The 21,619-nt window shown below is 38.0% G+C and overlaps 2 protein-coding genes across 2 annotated transcripts in view; one reads left to right on the forward strand and one right to left on the reverse strand.

Annotated features, from left to right (window-relative positions):
- Positions 1–21,619, reverse strand: part of BDP1 (B double prime 1, subunit of RNA polymerase III transcription initiation factor IIIB) — a 96,316-nt gene that overhangs the window by 16,862 nt on the left and 57,835 nt on the right. The window contains exons 25-30 of the mRNA XM_044267515.1: positions 20,828–21,215; positions 17,309–17,428; positions 10,513–10,549; positions 9,942–10,034; positions 8,101–8,326; positions 6,934–7,091 (exon numbers count right to left, since the gene is read on the reverse strand). Coding sequence (XP_044123450.1) covers positions 6,934–7,091; positions 8,101–8,326; positions 9,942–10,034; positions 10,513–10,549; positions 17,309–17,428; positions 20,828–21,215 — 1,022 coding nt within the window. The remainder of the gene's footprint in view (positions 1–6,933; positions 7,092–8,100; positions 8,327–9,941; positions 10,035–10,512; positions 10,550–17,308; positions 17,429–20,827; positions 21,216–21,619) is intronic.
- LOC122918741 (ubiquitin-like-conjugating enzyme ATG3) lies at positions 2,176–3,562 on the forward strand. Its single transcript, XM_044267528.1, has 2 exons — positions 2,176–2,896; positions 3,313–3,562. The coding sequence occupies exons 1-2, from the start codon at positions 2,178–2,180 to the stop codon at positions 3,539–3,541; spliced, it is 948 nt and encodes a 315-aa protein (XP_044123463.1). The 5' UTR covers positions 2,176–2,177; the 3' UTR covers positions 3,542–3,562.

Below are 21,619 nucleotides of genomic sequence, written 5' to 3' on the forward strand. Positions count from 1 at the left end.
TAAATTGGTGTAGCCACTGTGGAAAACAGTAAGGATGTTTTTCCAAAAATCACAAGTAAAAATACATATGATAAATTCTAGTATTAAGTATTTACACAAAGAAAATGAAAAGACAGATTCCAAAGATATATGTACCACCCCAAAATTTACTGCAGCATTATTTACAAGAGCCAAGATATGAAAGAAACCTAAGTGCCCATCAGTACATGAATGGATAAGGAAAATGTGGTATGTATACACAATGGGATATTACAAAGCCATTAAAAAAGTTGTAATTGGGCTGTTTGTGAACTGGATGGACCTAGAAGGTACTATGGTAAGTGAGGTAAGTCAAACTGAGAGAGACAAATACCATATAATTTCCCTCATATATGGAATCATAAGAAAGCAAATATAAAAATGAAGAGAATAATCGACCTATAAATACACAGAGAACAAACTGATGGTTTCCATAGGGGAGGGAGTAGGAAGACAGACAAAATAGGAGGACAGACAAAACAGGAAGACAGACAAAATGGGAGATACAAGGTTCCAGTTATGGAATGAAAAAATCACAGGAATAAAAGGCACAGCATAAGGAATAGTCAATGGTACTAGAATAGCATCATATAGTGAGAAATGGTAGCTCTACTTGTGGTGAGCACGGCACAATGAACAAACTTCTTGAATCACTATGTTGTACACCTGAAACTAATATAATACTGTGTGTCAACCACACTCAAATAAAAACAAATTTTTAATAAAAATAAAAAAGGTAACTTCAGCCTACACACTGAAATATCTTTTGGGTACTTCTGAACTCAGAGTAAGTAACAGAATCAACTAACTGAATTATTAAGCATTGCTGGCTGAAAGGAAATCCCAGAAATCAGGAACCCCAAAACAGGGCAAAGATGATGCTAACTATCCAGATCTTCTACCTACAGGGCTTAAGACAATCTAGACAGCCTACTATATACACTGTTTTCCTGCTCTTACTAGCATGTGAAGCAGATGGGCCCTTGGCAGGGAGGGAAGGTAGAAAAGGAAGTTGGAGTAGGACTCAACATGTACACCGCAATCTAGTGAGGCCATTAAAAAAAAAAGAAGAAGAGAACGCTAGATAATCATATAGAAAGATTTTTTCAATATACTAATCTTTAAAAAACAGAGTGCTACTGGGGGACCTGGGTGGTTTAGTCCATTATGTGTCTGCCTTTGGCTCAAGTCATGATCTCAGAGTCTTGGGATCGAGCCCTATATCAGGCTCCCTGCTTGGCAGGGAGTCTGCTTCTCCTTCTGCCTCTGCTCCTTCCCCCTGTTCATTCTGTGTCTCTCAAATAAATAAAATCTTTAAAAACTCGGGGCATCTGGGTGGCTCAATGTGGTTAAAGCCTCTGCCTTTGGCTCAAGTCATGATCCCAGGATCCTGTACTCGAGCCCGGCATCAGGCACTCTGCTCAGCAGGGAGCCTTCCCCTCTCTCTCTGCCTGCCTCTCCACCTACTTGTGATCTCTGTCAAATAAAATAAAATCTTCTAAAAAATAAAAATACATAAATAAAAACAGAGTGCTACAATATAAAGAACTCAGTAATAAAACAAGTTTCCCAATACAAAAATGAGCACAAATTTAGAGCACCTGGGTGGCTCAGTTGGTTAAGCATCCAACTCTTGATCTCAGCTCACGTCTTGATCTCAGGGTCATAAGCCCCATGTTGAGTTTAAAAAAAAAAAAATGAGCACAGATGTGAACACATGTCTCTAAAGAAAACAGAAAAATAAGCACATAAAAAGATATTCAGTATCAATGGTCATGAAAGAAATTCAAATCAAAACCAGGAGATACTTCAAACTGAGTAGACTATCTAATAACAAGTGTCTGAGAGGATAAAGAGAAAGCAAAATCCTCACAAAATGTTGATGAAAGACACAATATTGGGCCGCCTGGCTGGCTCATTCAGTAGAACATGTGACTCTTGATCTCAGGGTTATAAATTCAAGCCCCACATTGGGTACAGAGATTACTTAAAAATAGCCCCTCATCCAGTCCGTCCCATCACATCCTGTCTTGTCCCGTCCCCTCGGGTGCCAGTGCCGATGCGCACTGGTGGCAGCAGGGCTTTTTTCTGACTCCTGGTCCCTTCCCTGGCTGCCCTTCCTGACCTGTCGCAGGGCTGGTCACTTCTCTGGTCCCAGGATGCAGAATGTGATTAACACGGTGAAGGAAAAAGCACTGGAAATAGCTGAGTACCTGACCCCAGTCTTCAAGGAATCAAAGTTTAAGGAAACAGGTGTTATCACCCCAGAAGAGTTTGTAGCGGATGGAGATCACTTAGTCCACCACTATCCAACATGGGAATGGGCTACAGGGGAAGAATTGAAAGTGAAGGCATACCTACCAACAGGCAAACAATTGTTGGTTACCAAAAATGTGCGATGCTACAACCGGTGCAAACAGATGGAATATTCAGATGAATTGGAAGCTATCATTGAAGACGAATATGGTGATGGGGGAAGGGTAGATACTTATCATAACACAGGTATTGCAGGAATAACTGAAGCAGTTAAGGAGATTACATTGGAAAGCAAGGACAGTATAAAACTTCAAGATTGCGCAGCAATATGTGAGGAGGAGGAAGAAGATGATGAAGGAGAACCTGCAGATATGGAAGAACATGAAGAAAGTGGATTGTTGGAAACAGATGAGGCTACCCTAAACACAAGAGAAACAGGAGAAGCTTGTAAAACTAAAACTGATGCTGGAGGTGAAGATGCTATTTTGCAAACAAGAACTTATGACCTTTATATCACTTATGATAAATACTACCAGACACCACAATTATGGTTGTTCAGCTATGATAAGCAAAGGCAGCCTTTAACAGTTGAACACATGTATAAAGACATCAGTCAAGATATGTGAAGAGGGGCGCCTGGGTGGCTCAGTGGGTTAAAGCCTCTGCCTTCAGCTCGGGTCGTGGTCTCAGGGTCCTGGGATCGAGCCCCACATCGGGCTCTCTGCTCAGCGGGGAGCCTGCTTCCCTTCCTCTCTCTCTGCCTGCCTCTCTGCCTACTTGTGATCTCTGTCAAATAAATAAATAAAAATCTTAAAAAAAAAAGGGGGGGGGCGCCTGGGTGGCTCGTGGGTTAAGCCTCTGCCTTTGGCTCGGGTCATGATCCCAGGGTCCTGGGATCGAGCCCCGCATTGGGATCTCTGCTCAGCGTGGAGCCTGCTTCCTCCTCTCTCTCTGCCTGCCTCTCTGCCTACTTGTGATCTCTCTCTCTCAAATAAATAAAAATCTTAAAAAAAAGAAAAATCTTTAAAAAAAAAAAAGATATGTGAAGAAAACAGTGACCACTGAAAATCATCCTCATCTCCCACCGCCTCCTATGTTTTCAGTTCACCCATGCAGGCATGCTGAGGTGATGAAGAAAATAACTGAAACTGTTGCAGAAGGAGGGGGAGAATTTGGTGTTCACACGTATCTCCTAATTTTCTTCAAGTTTGTACAAGCTGTCATTCCAACAATAGAATATGACTACACAAGATACTTCACAATGTAACAAAGAGAGCATAGAATCTATCCTAATTATTGTTTCTATTTAAACAATTAACCCAGGGACGCCTGGGTGGCTCAGTTGGTTGAGCCGCTGCCTTCAGCTCAGGTCATGATCCCCACGTCCTGGGATTGAGTCCAACATTGGGCTCCTTGCTTGGCGGGAGCCTGCTTCCCTGTCTGCCTCTGCCTGCCACTCTGTCTGCCTGTGCTCACTCTGGCAAATAAATAAATAAATAAATAAATCTTTTAAAATAAGTAAATAAATAATTAGCCCATAGATGTCACCACTGACCACATTCACCAATATGTATAATTTCTCTAATAAAGGGACTTATATATGTTTATGCATTAAATAAAAAAGTTCCACTACCAGACTAATTTGTTTAATAAAAATGAGTGTAGAGAAAAAATTTTTTCTTTAAAAAAAAAGGAAAAAAACAAAAGAAAATACAAAACGTTGCTACCACTTTTGAAACATTTTGGCAGTTTCTCAAAGGTTAAACATGGAATTACCGTATGTTCCAGCAATGCCACTTGTAAGTGTAAATCCAAGACAAATGAAAACTTACGTCCACACAAAAACTTACACATAAATGTTCTTAGCAGCATTCCTTACAATAGCTAACAAACAGAAAACCACCTAAACACCCTGAATGGATAAACAAAATGTAGTATGATGGAATATTTGGTAAGCAAAAGAAATATCTGATACATGCTACAACACAAATGAGCCTTGAAAACATGCTAAGTAAAAGAAACCAGACACAAAAGACCACATATTATATGATTCCTTCAATATGAAACATCCAAAATAGGAAAAGCTACAGAGACAAAGTAGATTAGTGGTTGCCTAGGGCTGGGAAGGGTTGAAGGATATACGGAGTGGCTACTAATGAAGAAGATTACACAACTTGGGCAATATACTAAACGCCACTGCAGTAAACATTTCATATGGTTTAACTGTATGATATAGAATTATCTCAGTGAAACTGTTATTTTCAAAAGTACTGAACAGGGGCACCTGGATGGCTCAGTCCTTAAGCGTCTGCCTTCAGCTCAGGTCATGATCCCAGGGTCATGCAGGAAGCTTGCTTCTCCCTCTCCCACTCCCCCTTGCTTGTGTTCCCTCTCTCGCTGTGTGTGTGTGTGTGTCTCTCTCTCTGTGTCAAATAAATTTTAAAAATCTTTAAAAAAAAAAGTACTGAACAAAGGGCACCCGCATAATGCAGTGCGTTAAGCATCCAACTCTTGGTTTCAGCTCAGGTCATGATCTCAGGGTCATGGAATTGATCAGGGCCCAGGCTCAGCCAGGGTCTGCTTGGGACTCTCCGTTCCTCTCCCTCTGCCTCTCCACCAGGCACTCTCTCTCAAATAAATAATCTTAAAAAATAAGTAAATAAATAAATGTGCTAAACAGTATATACAATATAGTATGCTCATAATTTTGTTCTTTCTGAAAGGAATGACATATATTCAAATACATTATATTTAATATATTATATATTAAATAATATGTGTGCTATTATTTAAATATATTGATAAATATATTAATATTTATATATTAATATTTAAATACATGTGTTTATGCAGTCAAATGCTCTACCACTGAGCTATACCCCCAATACATGTGTTTATGTATATACTGATGTATCTATCTATGTACACACACAGTCCCACATTTAGATGCTTATGTCTATAAAATAATGGGAAGTCCATGAAAAAAACTTAATGGCAATTTACCACTAGAGATGAGACTGGGGACTGGGAACCAAAGAAGTTTATTAAATTTTATAACTTGGGGACAATGTCTTATTTTTTGCCACATGCATGTATAGCTTTCTAAAAACTGTTTGCTTGAATATTCACGTACACACACACACACACACATACACAAACACAAACTATGACAAAAACGTTAAGTAAATATAGTTAACTCTTGTACAACATGGGGGTTAAGGGCACAAAGCTCCCATGCGGTAGAAATTCTGCATATCTGAATCTCAAAAAACCTGACAACCAATAGTCTGCTGTTGACCAGATGCCTTACAGATGATTTAAGTCGATTAACATATATTTTCTAAGTTTTATGTATTAGATATTATATTCTTACAATAAAGTAAGCTCAAACAAATAAAATGTTATTAAGAAAATCCTAAGGAAGAGATGCCTGGGTGGCTCAGTTGGTTAAGCATCTGCCTTTGGCTCAGGTTATGATCTCAGGGTCCTGGGATCAAGCCCCACACAGGGCTACCTGCTCAGCAGGGAGTCTGCTTTTCCCTCTCACTCTCCCTCTGTGCTCTCCTCTCTCTCAAATAAATAAATAAAATTTAATTTAAAAAAAGAAAATCATAAGAAAAAGAAAATACACTGATAGTACTGTACTGTCTTTATCAAAAAAACTCCATGTATAATTAAGTGTAAGCTTACATATACAAGAGGTATCTGGATGTTCTTTGTTCCATTTTTTTTTTTTTTAAGATTTTTATTTATTTATTTATTTGACAGAGATCACAAGTAGGCAGAGAGGCAGGCAGAGAGAGAGGAGGAAGCAGGCTCCCTGCTGAGCAGAGAGCCCGATGCGGGCCTCGATCCCAGGACCCTGGGATCATGACCTGAGCCGAAGGCAGAGGCTTCAACCCACTAAGCCACCCAGGCGCCCTCTTTGTACTATTTCTTATTCTTGTAAGCTTTCTCTAAGTTTGAAATTATTTCCAAATAGAACATATTTTAAAGATTTTATTTATTTATTTGACAGAAATCACAAGTAGGCAGAAAGGCAGGCAGAGAGAGAGGAGGAAGCAGGCTCCCTGCTGAGCAGAGAGCCTGATGTGGGGCTCGATCCCAGGACCCTGAGATCATGACCTGAGCTGAAGGCAGAGATTTTAACCCACTGAGCCACCCAGGTGCCCCAATAAAACATATTCTAAAAGTTAAAAAAAAAAAAAAATCCATGTATGGGGCAACTGGGTGGCTCAAGCAGCTAAGCATCTAACTCTTGATTTCAGCTCAGGTCATGCTCTCGGGGTCAAGATCAAGCCCCGCATCAGGCTCCATGCTCAGCACGGACTCTGCTTAGCATTCTCTCTCTCCTTCTTCCCTCTCCTCCCTGCTATATATAAATAAATAAATTTATAAAATTTTTTTTAAAAAATCCATGTATTGTGGACCCATGGGGTTCAAACCCATGTTATTTTGGGTTTGGGGTCAACTAAACAGAAAAACTGTAATAATGACCGAAGCTAGTTGATGGATTGTTTTTTTTTTATAGTTCATTCTATTTTTTGAAACTTTTTAATACTAAATTAAAATAATTTTAAATGAATATTCCATTTGAAATGCTAATGCAATTTCTCTTGTAAATATAATGTTGTAGCTTTTTAAGGGAACAAAATTTACCTCTTTGACTTTCTATCACTTCTCCTTTGTTTACAAACAAATTGGGAACTTCCTGATGAACACGAAACCTGCTGGTCCCTGAAGTCTTAAGATTTGGTTTAGGCTTGGGAAATCTACTTCTTATTCTCAAATTACTGGTCACTTCAGAAGTTGTATTCCTAGAAGAAAGATGGGAAGAGAGAAATCCATCAATCATGTAATAACTATCTCTCTCACCTTCATACATTCTGATACAGTTATGTGCTACCGTCTCAGGTGCCACAATATCTGTAAGTGTTCATTTTTTAATACTGAAAATATACAGTGGCAATTTTACTGCAAGTCTGGAGAAGGGAAGAGAATCTGGACCATGTTTATAAAACAGAGACCATATTTACAGAAAACTATTTCATTAAAGCTTCAAAGATGTACATATTACATTTACTTTAATATGCAAACCATTAAGGGAGCCCAGCTGGCTCAGTGAGTAGAGCATGTGGCTCTTGATCTCCTGAGTTCAAGCCCCATGTTGGGTGTGGGGTCTACTTAAAAAAATTTATTAGGGGAAAAAAAAAATGCAAGCCAGGGGTGCCTGGGTGGTTCATTCAGTTAAGTATCTGCCTTTAGCCCAGGTCATAATCCCAGGGTCCTAGGATGGAGCCCCGTGTCAGGCTCCCTGTTCAGTGAGGAGTCTGCTTATAACTCTTCCTCTGCCTCTTTCCCCTGCTCATGCTCTCTCTCTCTCTCTCTCTTTCTCTCTCACAAATAAAATCTTAAGGAAAAAAAAAAGCAAACCATGAAACTAAAACCAAACCAACCTATCCTCTCACTTTAAAGCTGAGAAACTGGGGCACCTGGGTGGCTCAGTTGGTTAAGTGTCTGCCCTATGCTGAGGTCACAATCCCGGAGTCCCAGGATCGATCCCCAAATCAGGCTCCCTGCCCAGAGAGGAGTCTGTTTCTCCCTCTCTCCTGCCCTTCCCCTTGTTCCTTCTGTCTCTCTCGTTCACACTCCCTCTCTCTCAAATAAATAAATAAAATACTTAAAAAAATAAAAGCTGAGAAATCAGCAATGCCTACTTTACACTTACACAAGTATTACTCAAAAGCTATTAACTAAAATGATAGTTTAAATATATTTATTAATTGAATACTGTAAAACTCAAGAGTTTAATAAAGCAAAATAAACCTGGTTGATACAGCGTTTTCCTTTACTCTCTCCACTAAACCAATTTCTTCTTTAGTACTTTGCTCTTCCAATACAATCTTGTTTTCTTCTAATGAAGAAGGAGATGTACTATTGACAGGTGAAGAAAGCTCCTGACATTCACGAACAATTTTGTGATTTACATTATCTGGGCTAAAAGGAACACAGCTTTTATCCTTTGAATGAACATCAAGAAGTACACATACTCCTATTACAGAAAAGAACAGAAAATTAAAATTGACCCAATACAAGTAGACATCCAAAGAAAATAAATCCCTCAACATTAAGCAACTGTAAAATTCTGTATTACTTTTTTTTTTTTCCAATTTATTTATTTTCAATTCTGTGTTACTTTTAAAGTTTACTCTTTTTCGTTCTGAATTTAAATACATGATCAGGGCGCTTGGGTGGCTTAGTCAGTTAAAGTCTGCCTCTGGCTCAGGTCATGATCTCAGGGTCCTGGGATCTTCTCCCTCTTCCCTTCTCCCTTGCTTCTCCCTCTGCCCTCCCCCCCTATACATATGCTCTCTCTCTCTCTCAAAAATAAATACAATCTTAAAAAAATAATAAATATGATTACATATTTTATGCCAGAGATTTGACTTGTTCTAGGCCAAATCATTCTTACAGACTAGAATTCTTGTGCTATTAGAAGTAAAAATAAGGGACGCCTGGGTGGCTCAGTTGGAGGTCTGCCTTCAGCTCAGGTCATGATCCCAGAGTCCCAGGATCATGTCTCACTTCAGGCTCCTTGCTCAGCAGGGAGCCTGCTTCTCCCTTTATCTGTGCTCCCCCTGCTGTGCTCTCTCTCTCTCTCTGACAAATAAATAAATAAAATCTTAAGGGGAAAAAAAGGAAGTAAAAATGAATCTGTTATCTTGACTAACTACACAGCCTCGAATGAGTTTCAAGATAGGATCACCTTCATTCACAAATTTTTAAAACCTGTTTTTATGTTCTAGAGATTTGTGACAGGTCCTGTCACAAAAGCAATACTCTGCTGTGAGAAAGGAGCTGTATACGGGCACCTGCCTGGCTAAGTCAGCAGAATATGTGACTTTTGATCCTGGGGTCATGAGTTCAAGCCCCACACTGGGTATACAGTTTACTCAAAAAAAAAAAAAAAAGAGAGAGAGAGAGAGAGAGAGAAATGAGACTGTGTAAGGAACACAGACCAGAAAATTTCCTGATAAATGTATAGTTATGGGGCTAGAAGTCTAACACCTAAAACAAATGGCAGGCCACTAATCTCCAGACAAAATAATTAACAGGACTATAATTAACTATCCATTTAGTAGACTTAAAATAGAAGGTATTCCATAAGCTCAGCCTAAAATACTGTGAAAATCTGAGTTGACATATCTTTTGGCCCAGTCCAAACGAACAGAATAGTTGCAATTAAATTATTTCAGTAACTGCTACTGTCCCTTCATACTGTATGTGATTATAGATTCACAGTTAACTGTGAAGACAATCCAAAGCAGAAGTCCCTTTGCTAAGGAAATATGTGTTAAATGATCAGTGATCAATGGGTTCAGTTAATCAATGTTTATGATAAGAAAAGTAAATCACTAGATTATTCCAGGAATACAAAGTTTTCTTAATAAAGCAAGTGCACTATTTTGAAATGGTGGCCACTATATCTAAAGGGACTAAGTTAGATGGATCAATGTACACAGTATTACCTTTTTCTGGGGAAAAAAAACCGACCAACTTCAAATGTAAAAGGCAGGTACTGACTGACTACTCAGTTGTGGGTATAATTTCTTAAAAGCTGTACTTTAAAAGGCTTTTCTCAGTTAAGACTTAACTTTCATTCTTACCATCACTCTGTTCTGCCCCGATCTCTGACTGCAACACTAGATCTCCCATTGCAAGTAATGTTATAGCAGCTTCAGTGCTTCCATCACTGGTACCTTGTAAGGAAATACACCAACATTAAAACAGAAAAATGAAGCTGAAAATTGAAGTTTGTTTACTTAGAAAACATTTTTAATTCAAGCATTTACTCTCTAGTAACAAGTTTCAATATCCTGCATACCATTAATTCCTTACAGCAGTACTGGTTACTACAAAACAAGAAATCATTAACTGTTAGCTTTTACTCATTGAAAATTCCTCCCTCCTACTAAATAACTTAATACCTTCAAAGAAAATACATCTGGGCAGAACAGAGGAAGTATGTAATATTTCTTTATTAAACATTTAACTCTTAACTCACTTCATAAAGTAATTATTCCAAGAATCCAAGTTTCTCCTAAGGGTAATATGTACAAAAGTTAAAATTTTGTTCAACTCTCCAGTGAAATTACTCACTTGCTAACTAACACCAATACTAAATCACTTTGTTAGTGTTAACCAAGTAGTTTTATCAGTTTCCTTATTAACAGTTACCTGTTTCATCTTGGGTATGTTCATCTGTGTTCATTTCCTAAAAGAGGAAAAGATAAGCAATGTCTTACATATTTTCCCAAATATATGTTTTGTGTCTCAAAATCCATGATGTTTTACAGAACTTCAATGTTTCTGATTACAAAGGAGTGCAAACTGTTTTCTCCCTATACAATTATTTATTAACATTTCATACAGAAGTAATTTAAAAGCCAAGTTATTTTGTCTCTTGCTCCTTATTTACCTTTTCCTTGTATTACATGCAAATTTTTTTAAAATTTTATTTATTTGACAGAAAGATCACAAGTAGACAGAGAGCAGGCAGAGAAAGAGAGAGGGAAGCAGGCTCCCCATTGAGTAAAGAGCCCAATGCAAGACTCGATCCCAGGACCCTGAGATCATGACCTGAGCTGAAGGCAGAAGCTTAACCCACAGAGCCACCCAGGAGCCCCTACACGCAAATTTTTAACTCTAATCATATTGCATTTACCATGTGCACCTACCATTCTTAATTTACTCCTTCACTTTCATAATCTTTGAGCTTCAGTCGTATCTGTCACTAGTTTTAAACCAGTGGAAACCAAAAACTAAAGAACCTGCCAATTTTTCAGACTAGGTGGCTTAAAACTTAAATAAATTTTAACATATTAAAAAGTTACATGATTTATGTCCAATATGATATCATAAGGAGCTCTGCTAACCCTCTCTCCAGTGAAACTGATGAAATTTATTAAAAACAAACATTTAAAGCCTCTGGAAATGTTCCAGAGGGCAAAAGACACATCTTTCTGAGAAAACTGATGAAAATACAGTAACAAAGTAGAGAGCCCGTGGTTTTGAACTAAGACTGCTCTCTCCCCGTCGTTATTGCAGCTCAGTGAAGCAGAGACCCCATGTCAGAACCTGCAACCAAGAAAACAGGGTCTTTTCTCCTTGCAGGCCCCAGCTGGAAGGCTTTCTTTCTAGAAAGAACAGGACTTCAGCTCCTGACACCACAAGAATCTGGTGTCATATTTGTAATAGAAAACAGAATTATTTAGTATGAACTTGCACACAAAAAAATCAATAAAATACCAGAAAACCAAACACAGCAACATATAAAACTTGGATGCAATTTTTTTAAAGACAATTTATTTGACAGAGATCACAAGTAGGCAGAGTGGCAGACGGGGTGGGGAGGAGAAGGAGGCTCCCTGCTGAGTAGAGAGCCCAAGTGGGCCTCGATCCCAGGACCCTGAGATCATGACCTGAGCTGAAGGCAGAGGTTTAACCCACTGAGCCACCCAGGCGCCCCAAAAATTTATTATTTAACATCAAAATTCAATGTAATACATGACATCAATACAATAAAAAGGTAAAATCACACGATCATCTCAATAGATGTAGAAAAAGCACATGACAACATCCAACACCCTTTCATGGTAATACTGTTATGCAAACTAGGAAAAGACTAGAACATCTTCAGTTTGATAAAAAAATAAAACATGAAAAGTCCACAGCTAACATCAAACTTAATGGTGAAAGGCTCAATACTCTCCTCTCAGACCAGTAATGAGAAAAAAATGCTCACTCTCGCCATTTTTGTTCACCACTATACTGGAGGTTCTAGCAAGGGCAATTAGGTAAGCAGAAATAAAAGACATGCTGGGGCGCCTGGGTGGCTCAGTCAGTTAAGCAGCTACCTTTGGCTCAGGTCATGATTCCAGGGTCCTGGGATCAAGTCTCTCATCAGGCTCCCTGCTCAGGGAGAACCTGTTTCTCCCACTCCCTCTGTCTGCCTCCTGCCTACTTGTGTTCTCTCTGTCAAATAAATAAATAAAATCTTTAAAAAAAAAAAAAAAAGAAAAGAAAAGAAATAAAAGAGATGCTGAGTGAAAAGCATTATAAGATGGGGCATGTGGGTGGCTAAGGTGGTCAAGCATCTGCCTTCTGCTCAGGTCATGATCCCAGGGTCCTGGGATCGAGCCCCGCATTGGGCTCCCTGCTCAGCGGGCAGCCTACTTCTCCCTCTCCCTCTGCCTGCTACCTTCCCCCCCAATGCTTGTGCTCTCTCTCTCTATCAGTGTATGAATAAAATCTTTAAAAAAAAGTAAAAAGAAAAAAAGTGTTATAAACTGAATTCTTTCACCCAGAAAGATATGTTGAAATCCTAACCCCAGTAACATGAATGTAACCTTATTTGGAAATAAGACCTTTTTAGATGTAATAAAGTTAGAGGAGGTCATACTGGATTAGGGTTGGCCCTATCCAATATGAGAGGTGTCGTTAGAAGAAAAAAGTCATAGAGATGCACATACAGGGAGATTACCATGTGGCATTGGAGGCAAAAATTAGAAATGTGCTGCCACAAACCAAGGAATGACAAGGTCTGGTGGCAACTGTTAGAAAGTAGGAGAAAGGCCAAAATGGTTTTCCCTCAGAGCCTCCAGAAGGTGGCACCTCGATTTTTGGACCAGCCTCCAGAACGATAAAAAAATAACCTCCTGCAATTTTGAGCTACCTTGTTCATGGCATTGTGTTATAGCAGCACTGAGAAATCAATACAGAAAGGCAGAACTAAAAACTATCTCTAGTCACATGTCATGATCTCATATGTAGAAAATCCTACGGAATCCACTAAAAAAAAAAAAAAAAAAAAAGGAAAGTAAAAACTATTAGAACTAAAGGGCTCATAATTCAGTACCAGTTAGTTTGTACATTTTAGGAGGCTTTTCACACTATCCATCTATATAATTTATAGTTTAACATGATATGTTTGTTTAAAAGAATTACATAGTATAAACTCATTAAGGTTACAGAGTATAAATTCACTAAGGATCTGGGGAAGAGAAGCAGCTTAATGTAGAACTAAGCTTTTAAAGTATGTTTATTTTTTAATTCTGGTCTTGGTACAAATGTTAGTTATGCCTTATTCATTTCACAATTAGATCACTATGCTGTGACATGGTTTATATTCATGCTGCCCTGGGTACTTTTATAATTATTTGTTGCAAACTTGTGACTGTCCCTATTAACCTTCTTTTATGTAAGTACTTTGTGAACATTTCTTAAACTTTTGCTTATTTAATTCTGAATAAGAGCTATTCATTAAAAAAGAAAAAACTAAAGAGTTCAGCAAAGTTGCAGTATATACAAAATATACAAAAACCAATTATATTTCTAGACACTTGCAATGAAGAACCTGAAAGTGAGGGGCGCCTGGGTGGCTCAGTGGGTTAAGCCTCTGCCTTCGGCTCAGGTCATGATCTCAGGGTCTGGGATCGAGTCCCACATCAGGCTCTCTGCTCGGCGGGGAGCCTGCTTCCTCCTCTCTCTCTGCCTGCCTCTCTGCCTACTTGTGATCTCTCTCTCTCTCTCTCTGCCAAATAAATAAACAAAATATTAAAAAAAAAAAAGAAGAACCTGAAAGTGAAACTGAGAAAACAATTCTATTCACAACAGCATCAAAAATAACAACATACTTGATAATAAATTTAACAAAGGAAGTGCACTGCAAAGTATGAAACACTGCCGAAAAAAATCAAAGACAACCTACGTAAATGGGCAAATACGCATGTTCTTGGATTGGGAGACTCAGTAGTAAGATGGGACTAGCTCCCCCAAAGTGATATACAGATTCAATGCAATCCCAATCAGAATCTTAGATAATGTCCAGAAACTGACAATTTTTTAAAATTCATATGGAATGCAAGAGTCCCTCAAAAGCCAAAGCAACTCTAAAGAAAGAATCAAGTAGGATGACTCACACTTTCCCAATTCCAAAACTTAAACAAAGAAACTGCAGTCAATGGAGCATCACTGGTATAAGGACAGACATATAAATCAATGGAATAGAGACAAGAATTCAGAAATAAATTCACTCATGTACAGCTGATTTATTTTTTACAAAAATGCAAGGTAATTCAATGAGGGAAAAATAGTCTTTTCAAAGAAATACTGCAACAACTGTACAGTCATATGTAAAGAATAAAGGACTGTAACATCACCCCACATACAAAAATCAACTCAAAGTTGATTAATCAAGACCTAAATGTAAAACCTTAGTGAAATCTATAAAACTATTAGAAGTGGGATGCCTGGGTGGGTGCCTGGGTGGCTCAGTGGGTTAAAGCCTCTGCCTTCAGCTCAGGTCATGATCCCAGAGTCCTGGAATCGAGCCCCGCATCGGGTTTTCTGCTCAGCGGGGAGCCTGCTTCATCTTCTTTCTGCCTGCCTCTCTGCCTACTTGTGATCTCTGTCAAATAAATAAAATCTTAAAAAAAAAAAAGAAGTGGGACGCCTGAGGGGCTCAGTCAGTTGAGGGTCTGACTCTTGATTGCGGCTCAGATCATGATCCCATGGTCATGAGACTGAGCCCCCATGTCAGGCTTCACGTCCAGCTAAAAATTCTCTCCCTCTCCCTGTGCCTCTACCCCCAACCCCTGCTTGTGTGCACACTCTCTCTCTCAAAAAATAAGAAATAAATAAAACTATTAGAAGAAAAATTGGAGTAAATCTTGAGGACCTTGGCTTTCACAAAGAAATCTTAGATAATACAAAAAAGCATGAATAACAAAAGAAAAAAGATAAATTGGACTTCATCACAATTAAAAACTTTTGTACCTTAAAGTGAACCATCAAGAAAATTAAAATACAACTTACAGAAGAAAATATCTGCAAATCATATATGTGATAAGAGATTTGTATCCAGACAATATAAAAAATTCTTATAACTTAATAATAAAAAGACAAATAAACCAGTAATGTTAAAAAATGGGAAAAGGGGGGCGCCTGGGTGGCTCAGTGGGTTAAAACCTCTGCCTTCGTCTCGGGTCGTTATCCCAGGGTCCTGGGATCGAGCCCCACATTGGGCTCTCTGCTCATCAGGGAGCCTGCTTCCTCCTATCTCTCTCTGCCTGCCTCTCTGCCTACTTGCGATCTCTGTCAAATAAATAAATAAAAATCTTTTAAAAAAAAAAATGGGAAAAGGTTCTGAATAGACATTTTTGCAAAGATGATATAAAAATGACCAATAACCACATGAAAACATGCTTGATGACATAAGTCATTATGGAACCCAAATCAAAATCATAAAGAGGTGCCATTTCGAATCCACTAAGTATAGTTAGATCCAAAAAATCAAGTAACAAATGTTTGTAAGGATATGAAATTAGAACCCTCATACGCTGCTGGTGGGAATGTTAAAATGGTACAGCAGCTTTGGAAAACATTTTGCTAATTCCTCAAATGATTAAACATACAGTTACCATATAAGCCAGCAACTACAACTCCTAAGAAGGTATCTAACAGAAATGAAAACGTAATGTCAGAGGCCCCTGGGTGGCTCAGTGGGTTAAACCTCTGCTTCCGGCTCCGGTCATGATCTCAGGGTCCTGGATCGAGACCCGCATCGGGTCTCTGCTCAGTGGGGATCCTGCTTTTCCCTCTCTCTCTGCCTGCCTCTCTGCCTACTTGTGATCTCTCTCTCTCTGTCAAATAAATAAAATCTTTAAAAAAAAAAAAAAGAAAGAAAACGTAATGTCAGTATAAAAACTTGCACGTGAATGTTTACAGCAGCATTATTTATAAAAGCCAAAAGATGGAAACAACCTAAATGTCCATGAACACATGAACAGACAGACAAAATGCAGTACTGTCTACAGGGAGAGTTAGATGACCACAAAAAGGAATGAAGTACTGATACATGCTAGAACATGGATGAACCTGAATGCTAAGTGAAAAACGTCAGGCATAAAAGATCATATTGTAGGAGTCAATTTGTATGAAACATCCAGAATAGAAAATCTATAGAGACAAAAAGTAGATTACTAGTTACCTAAGCCTGGGGAAGGTTGAGAGGAAATGGGGAACAACTGCTTTGAGACCTAAGGTATCTTTCTGAGGTGATGAAAATGCTCTAAAATTGACTATTACAATATTTACACCTACCTATAAATATACCAGAAACCAATGAATTACACTTCAGTGCGTGACTTATTTGGTGTGTGACATTAACAACTTAATGAAGTTGTTAAAAAGGGTGCCACGCCTGGGTGGCTCAGTCGGTTGAGCGTCTGCCATCAGCTGAGATCATAATCCCAGAGTCCTCGGATCAAGGCCTGCGTTGGGCTCTCTGCTCAGGGGGAGTCTCTCTCTCCTTCCATGCTTTCTCTACCTCCCTCTCTTTCTCAAATAAATAAATAAATAAAATCTTTAAAAACTAAAAAAAATTTAAAAAATAAAGTTGTTAAAAAAGTAGAATTTGCTGTCTTCTCCAAAAACAAGAGAAGTACTAACCAAATAGGGAAGAGTACCAAACAAAATGCAACTAAATATATTTTAAGTAATTTATATTTAATATAGATTTTTTAATATTTTATTTATTTGACACACAGAGAGAGATCACAAGTAGGCAGAGAGGCAGGTAGAGAGAGAGGGAAAAACAGACTCCCCAGCAAGCAGAGAACCCGACACGGGGCTTGATCCCAGGACTCTGAGACCATGACCTGAGCCGAAGGCAGAAGCTTAACCTTCTGAGCCACCCAGGTGCCCCCAAAATATAGATTTTATGCAACAGACCCTTAACGTAAATTTATGAGGCTTTAAGAGTTCTTCAGGCACATACACAAAATCAATGCTTTCCAACTGAAACACAAAATCTATGGATTATTCACCAGTTTCTCCTATTCATACTCACAGCTCCCTACAAGATAGAAATTAGCAAGAATGGCTCGTAAACTTAAAGCTTTCAAAATAAACCTCCATTCTTCTGAAAGTAAACAAAAAATTAAAAACAAAACATAATAAAATGGGTGCTTACGACAGATAATGCCTTCAAATTTTCTTCTTGTCTCATCTCCTGAGTAGTCACATCTGTGTTTGACAGTGGATTTTCAACAACAGCTATGCCTATATCTGGTACATTCACAGTTATTTCAAGCTGTCAAAATGAGAAGTTTCATTATTTCATTTTGGGATACTAGTCGGTATAAAAAATGACTAAGTAAAATGAAGTGTTAAACTGAATGAACAACTCACATTCATACACAATTAAAAACTGATATATAGTAACTCGACAGCAACTTGGCAAAGTAAAACATTTAAGGTTTTGGAAGGGTCTGTGATCCTTACAAACAGTAAACAGAATTTCCAAGGTAATCTCCTTAGTACCTAGCATTTCCCTGTCTACGATCCCCACTTTGTCTCTATGTTCCCATAATTTCTCTCACCAATCTGTGAACATTTATGCAGCGCTTCCTAAAAACTAGAAGGCTACAGTACAGATACAAGTGTATAAAGCTGAGTAACTCAAGTGTAGTCCCTACCTTCAAGGAATTCACAATCTGAAAAAAAAGGACATGGAATTATTTAACTATATACCATCTTCAATGCTGTAATAAAGATGAGTTGAAAGCACTTGGAAAGATTTACCATGCATCCGCCTCTGCACCATGATAACCATGGCCATGGACATGTGAAAAAATTGAATTCATTCACATTTGCTCACGTAATAGTCTTTTTGGTCATAGATCCCTACAATCTGGGGACTAAAGGACTAAGATTTCTCTCCTTGACTGTATACAAGACAATCTGGCTTCTAGTCCCTTATTTATAGAAAGGTAAGTATAAAAAACTATGATTCAACAGAAAGTTAGTAAAGAGTCCAGTATGAAAATCTGCCTTCATGATATAATTAATGTAGTAACACTTATGCGTTCTGTATCTGTTTTCTCAGAAGCAAATATTAGAGAAAAATCTTTGCTACTATCCAGGATGAATGAGAAAGTTAAAGTGACTTGAATAAACAAAATATTTTCTCAAGAGTTGGGAATGGATGACAAATGGAAATACTATAGATTTCTGAAAGTTGGTTCTTTAAGGCACTGTCTAGTTTTCAAGCTTTATTTTTTTAAACAGCTTTACCGAGATATGATGTACATACTAAGAATTCACCCACGTAAAGTATATAATTTGATGTTTCTGTAATATACAGTTATGAACAACCATCACCACAGTCACTTTTAGAACATTTTTATCACTTCAAAAAAGAATCCAATATCAATTAGTTATCACTCTTTTAACCCCTCATCTCCAAAACCCTAAGGCAAACCACTAATCTATTTTCTGTCTCTATAGATTTTTCTGTTTGAGACATTTCATACGAATAGATAATTATGTGATTATATGATTCTTCTGCAACTGACTTCTTTCACTTAAAACGTGCCTTTCAGAGGCACCTGGGTGACATCTACCGTCAGCTCATGTTGTAATCCCAGGGCGCTGGGATCAGGACCCCTCCTTGGGGCTCCCTGCTCAGTGGGAAGTCTGCTCCTCCCTCACCCTCTCTAGCTCTCTCCCTCTCTCACCAAATAAATAAATAAATAAACCTTTAAAACAAAAAAACAATGTGCCTTTCAACCAATGAAAATAGTAAAATACAAAACATAAAACTAAATGAATTCTCATGCTATGTTAACCAGCTGTCCTTGCAAAAAAAGTAACTTTCCAGGGGGGCGCCTGGGTGGCTCAGTGGGTTAAAGCCTCTGCTTTTGGCTCAGATCATGATCCCAGGGTCCTGGGATCGAGCCCCACATCGGGCTCTCTGCTCAGCTGGGAGCCTGCTTCTCCCTCTCTCTCTGCCTGCCTCTCTGACTACTTGTGATCTCTCTCTGTCAAATAAATAAATCTTTAAAAAAAAAAAACTAACTTTCCTTTTGTATTTTCTTGGTTTCAAATAAAACATAAATTCATTATCTTCATCTTAGAACTTTCAGTTATAAGAAATTTCATTTTGCATCATTTTTATTTAGTTTCAACCATTCTAATTCATGAACTTTATAATATCTAGTATGTGATTATTAACAGTGAATAAATAAAGGTAGTTCTGGACTTCCATTCATCATAAATGTGAAGCTACAGATTCAATAATCCATTAATTCTGGATTTAACATTACTTGAATTGGTTTGCGTTTCCTACTTCTTTTGTTATCATCATCACTACTACCTCAGTTAATTCCTAAATTTTGTCGCAAATGACTCAAAAACAATCACAAATGCTTAATACCAAAGAGATGTGGTTGTGCTGCTCTTTAAGCCAAGTAAATTACTAAAAATTGAGGGAAAAACAAAGATGGAATACTAGACCAAGAGGCAAAACAGGAGCGCTTTTAACAAAGTCGAAATATTATGTTCCTCTATCATCTATTCATTAGGATGGCTATTCTGAAAAATAGCCATAATATAAAAATAGCCATAAATAAATAAAAGGGCTGGTGAGAATATAGAGAAATCAGAAGCGCTGTATACTACCGACAGGAGGGAGAAATGCTACAACTGCTATGCTATGTATGAAAGTTTTTCAGAAGAGTAAAAACTGGTGTACAATTTACCATATAATTAGTGACTCCGCTTCTAGGTATATCCCCAAAAGAATTGAGAACAGGATTTAGAAGAGATATTGGTATACCCATGTTCATAGCAGCACTCTCTACAGTAACAGCCAAAAGGTGGAGGCAACCAACCATCCACTGACAGATCAAAAGATAAACAAATGTGGTACAGATACATGATGAAGTACTATCAACCTTAAAAAAAGAACACTCTAATTCAAGATGGATGAACACAAAAAGAACACATGCTTCAATATGGATGAACTCTAAAAACTTTATACTCAATGAAATAAGCCAGTCACAATGAGGACCACTGTATGATTTCAGTTACCTAAAGTACCTAGAGTAATGTCATAAAGATGAAAGGAGAATGGTGTTTGCCACAAGCAAGAGGGGAGGAGGTCATGGGAAATTATCATTTAATGGGTATAGTTTCAGTTCTGCAAGATGAAAAAGTTCTGTGGATGGATAGTGGTGATGGTGTAGCACAATATGAATGCACTTAATGCCACTGAACTACACACTTAAAATGGCTAAGAGGATACATTTTATGTATATTTTACCAAAATTTTTAACAAGAAAAGAAAAATATAAAAAGTACGCCCCTTCTACACTCTCTACCAACCAGCCCCAGAAAACACCTGCCAAAATGAAAAAGAAAAACTAATCACAAAATAGATTAAGCAGTCTCCTCATACAAATGAAATTAGATTTCGATACTTATTATTATAATAAACTACCTCATGGTGGACCTGGGTCACAGAGGTACGTAATCACAGGAGGCTCCAACTGATTCCTTCAGATATTCCCCAGGCCTCAAACAAATTACATTTGGTAGAGGCTATTTAGAGAATGAACTTTTCAAATCTTAATAATCACTAAGACGAAACAATGATACGCTAAAAGAAAAAAAACAAGGCAAAGTTCTAAGAATTCAAAAAACAAACTACCTCTTCCATTGTTTCCTCGATCTGAGCAGGAACAGGTTCAGGAGACCTAAGACCAATGGGAACAAACACTGGAGCTTTGTTTACTTCTTCTGGAGCAAGATGGTAACTTTCATCTTCATAATCAGGCTCAAAATCTTCATCATCATCTTCCTCTTCTTCCTGTGAAGCCCGAAGAGTCACCAGCGTGGCCTTGGAAGCACGAGGTTCCTTCCTAGAGGTCTTACTTCGAACTCGTTTTGATCCACGCCCTCTGGTGACACTTGGTTTCATCCTGCGATGCATTCTCCTTCCACCATGATCTAACTCACACTCAGAAGTAGAAGAGGCAGTTGTTCTTCGATCCAGACCACTTTTAGAGTAATTTGATTCTTTTAACAGCTGTGGAGAGCTGGATGTTTAATCAAATTAACAATAGTCATTACATGCACATGGAGGACATTTTAATGAAACCAAAATTTCAGAATGAAATCCCACTTCAAGCATTTAAATTGAAAATGACCACAATCCATTAAGTCAAAAACTTACTCTGTGAAATGAAGAAGGAAATGTACTATTACTACCAGTTCCTTTTTCAGAGTTCCTTTTTTATTCTTAGTTACCTACCTACAAATTTTTCATAGTAAGTTTTTAACTCTGGGCCATTTTTTCCTTGCTATTTAAGTGAAGAGGTGATATAAGACTGGAAATTATTAGAAGAAAATGAGAAAAGGAAAATGGTCCAATAAAACAAAATGAGCTCAAAAAGAAGTGATACTCTGAGGGTTGCTGGGGGGAGAAGAGGTAGGGAGAGGG

This window comes from Neovison vison, chromosome 1, assembly GCF_020171115.1.
Source record: "Neovison vison isolate M4711 chromosome 1, ASM_NN_V1, whole genome shotgun sequence".
In the NCBI taxonomy this organism is placed as follows: domain Eukaryota; kingdom Metazoa; phylum Chordata; class Mammalia; order Carnivora; family Mustelidae; genus Neogale; species Neogale vison.

Bases quoted from the DNA above. Each gene is read 5' to 3' on its own strand.
- LOC122918741 (XM_044267528.1), top strand. From the start codon at position 2,178: ATGCAGAATGTGATTAACACGGTGAAGGAAAAAGCACTGGAAATAGCT. The intron at 2,897-3,312 runs GTGAAGAGGGGC...AAAAAAAAAAAG, and splicing joins AAAGACATCAGTCAAGATAT to ATATGTGAAGAAAACAGTGA.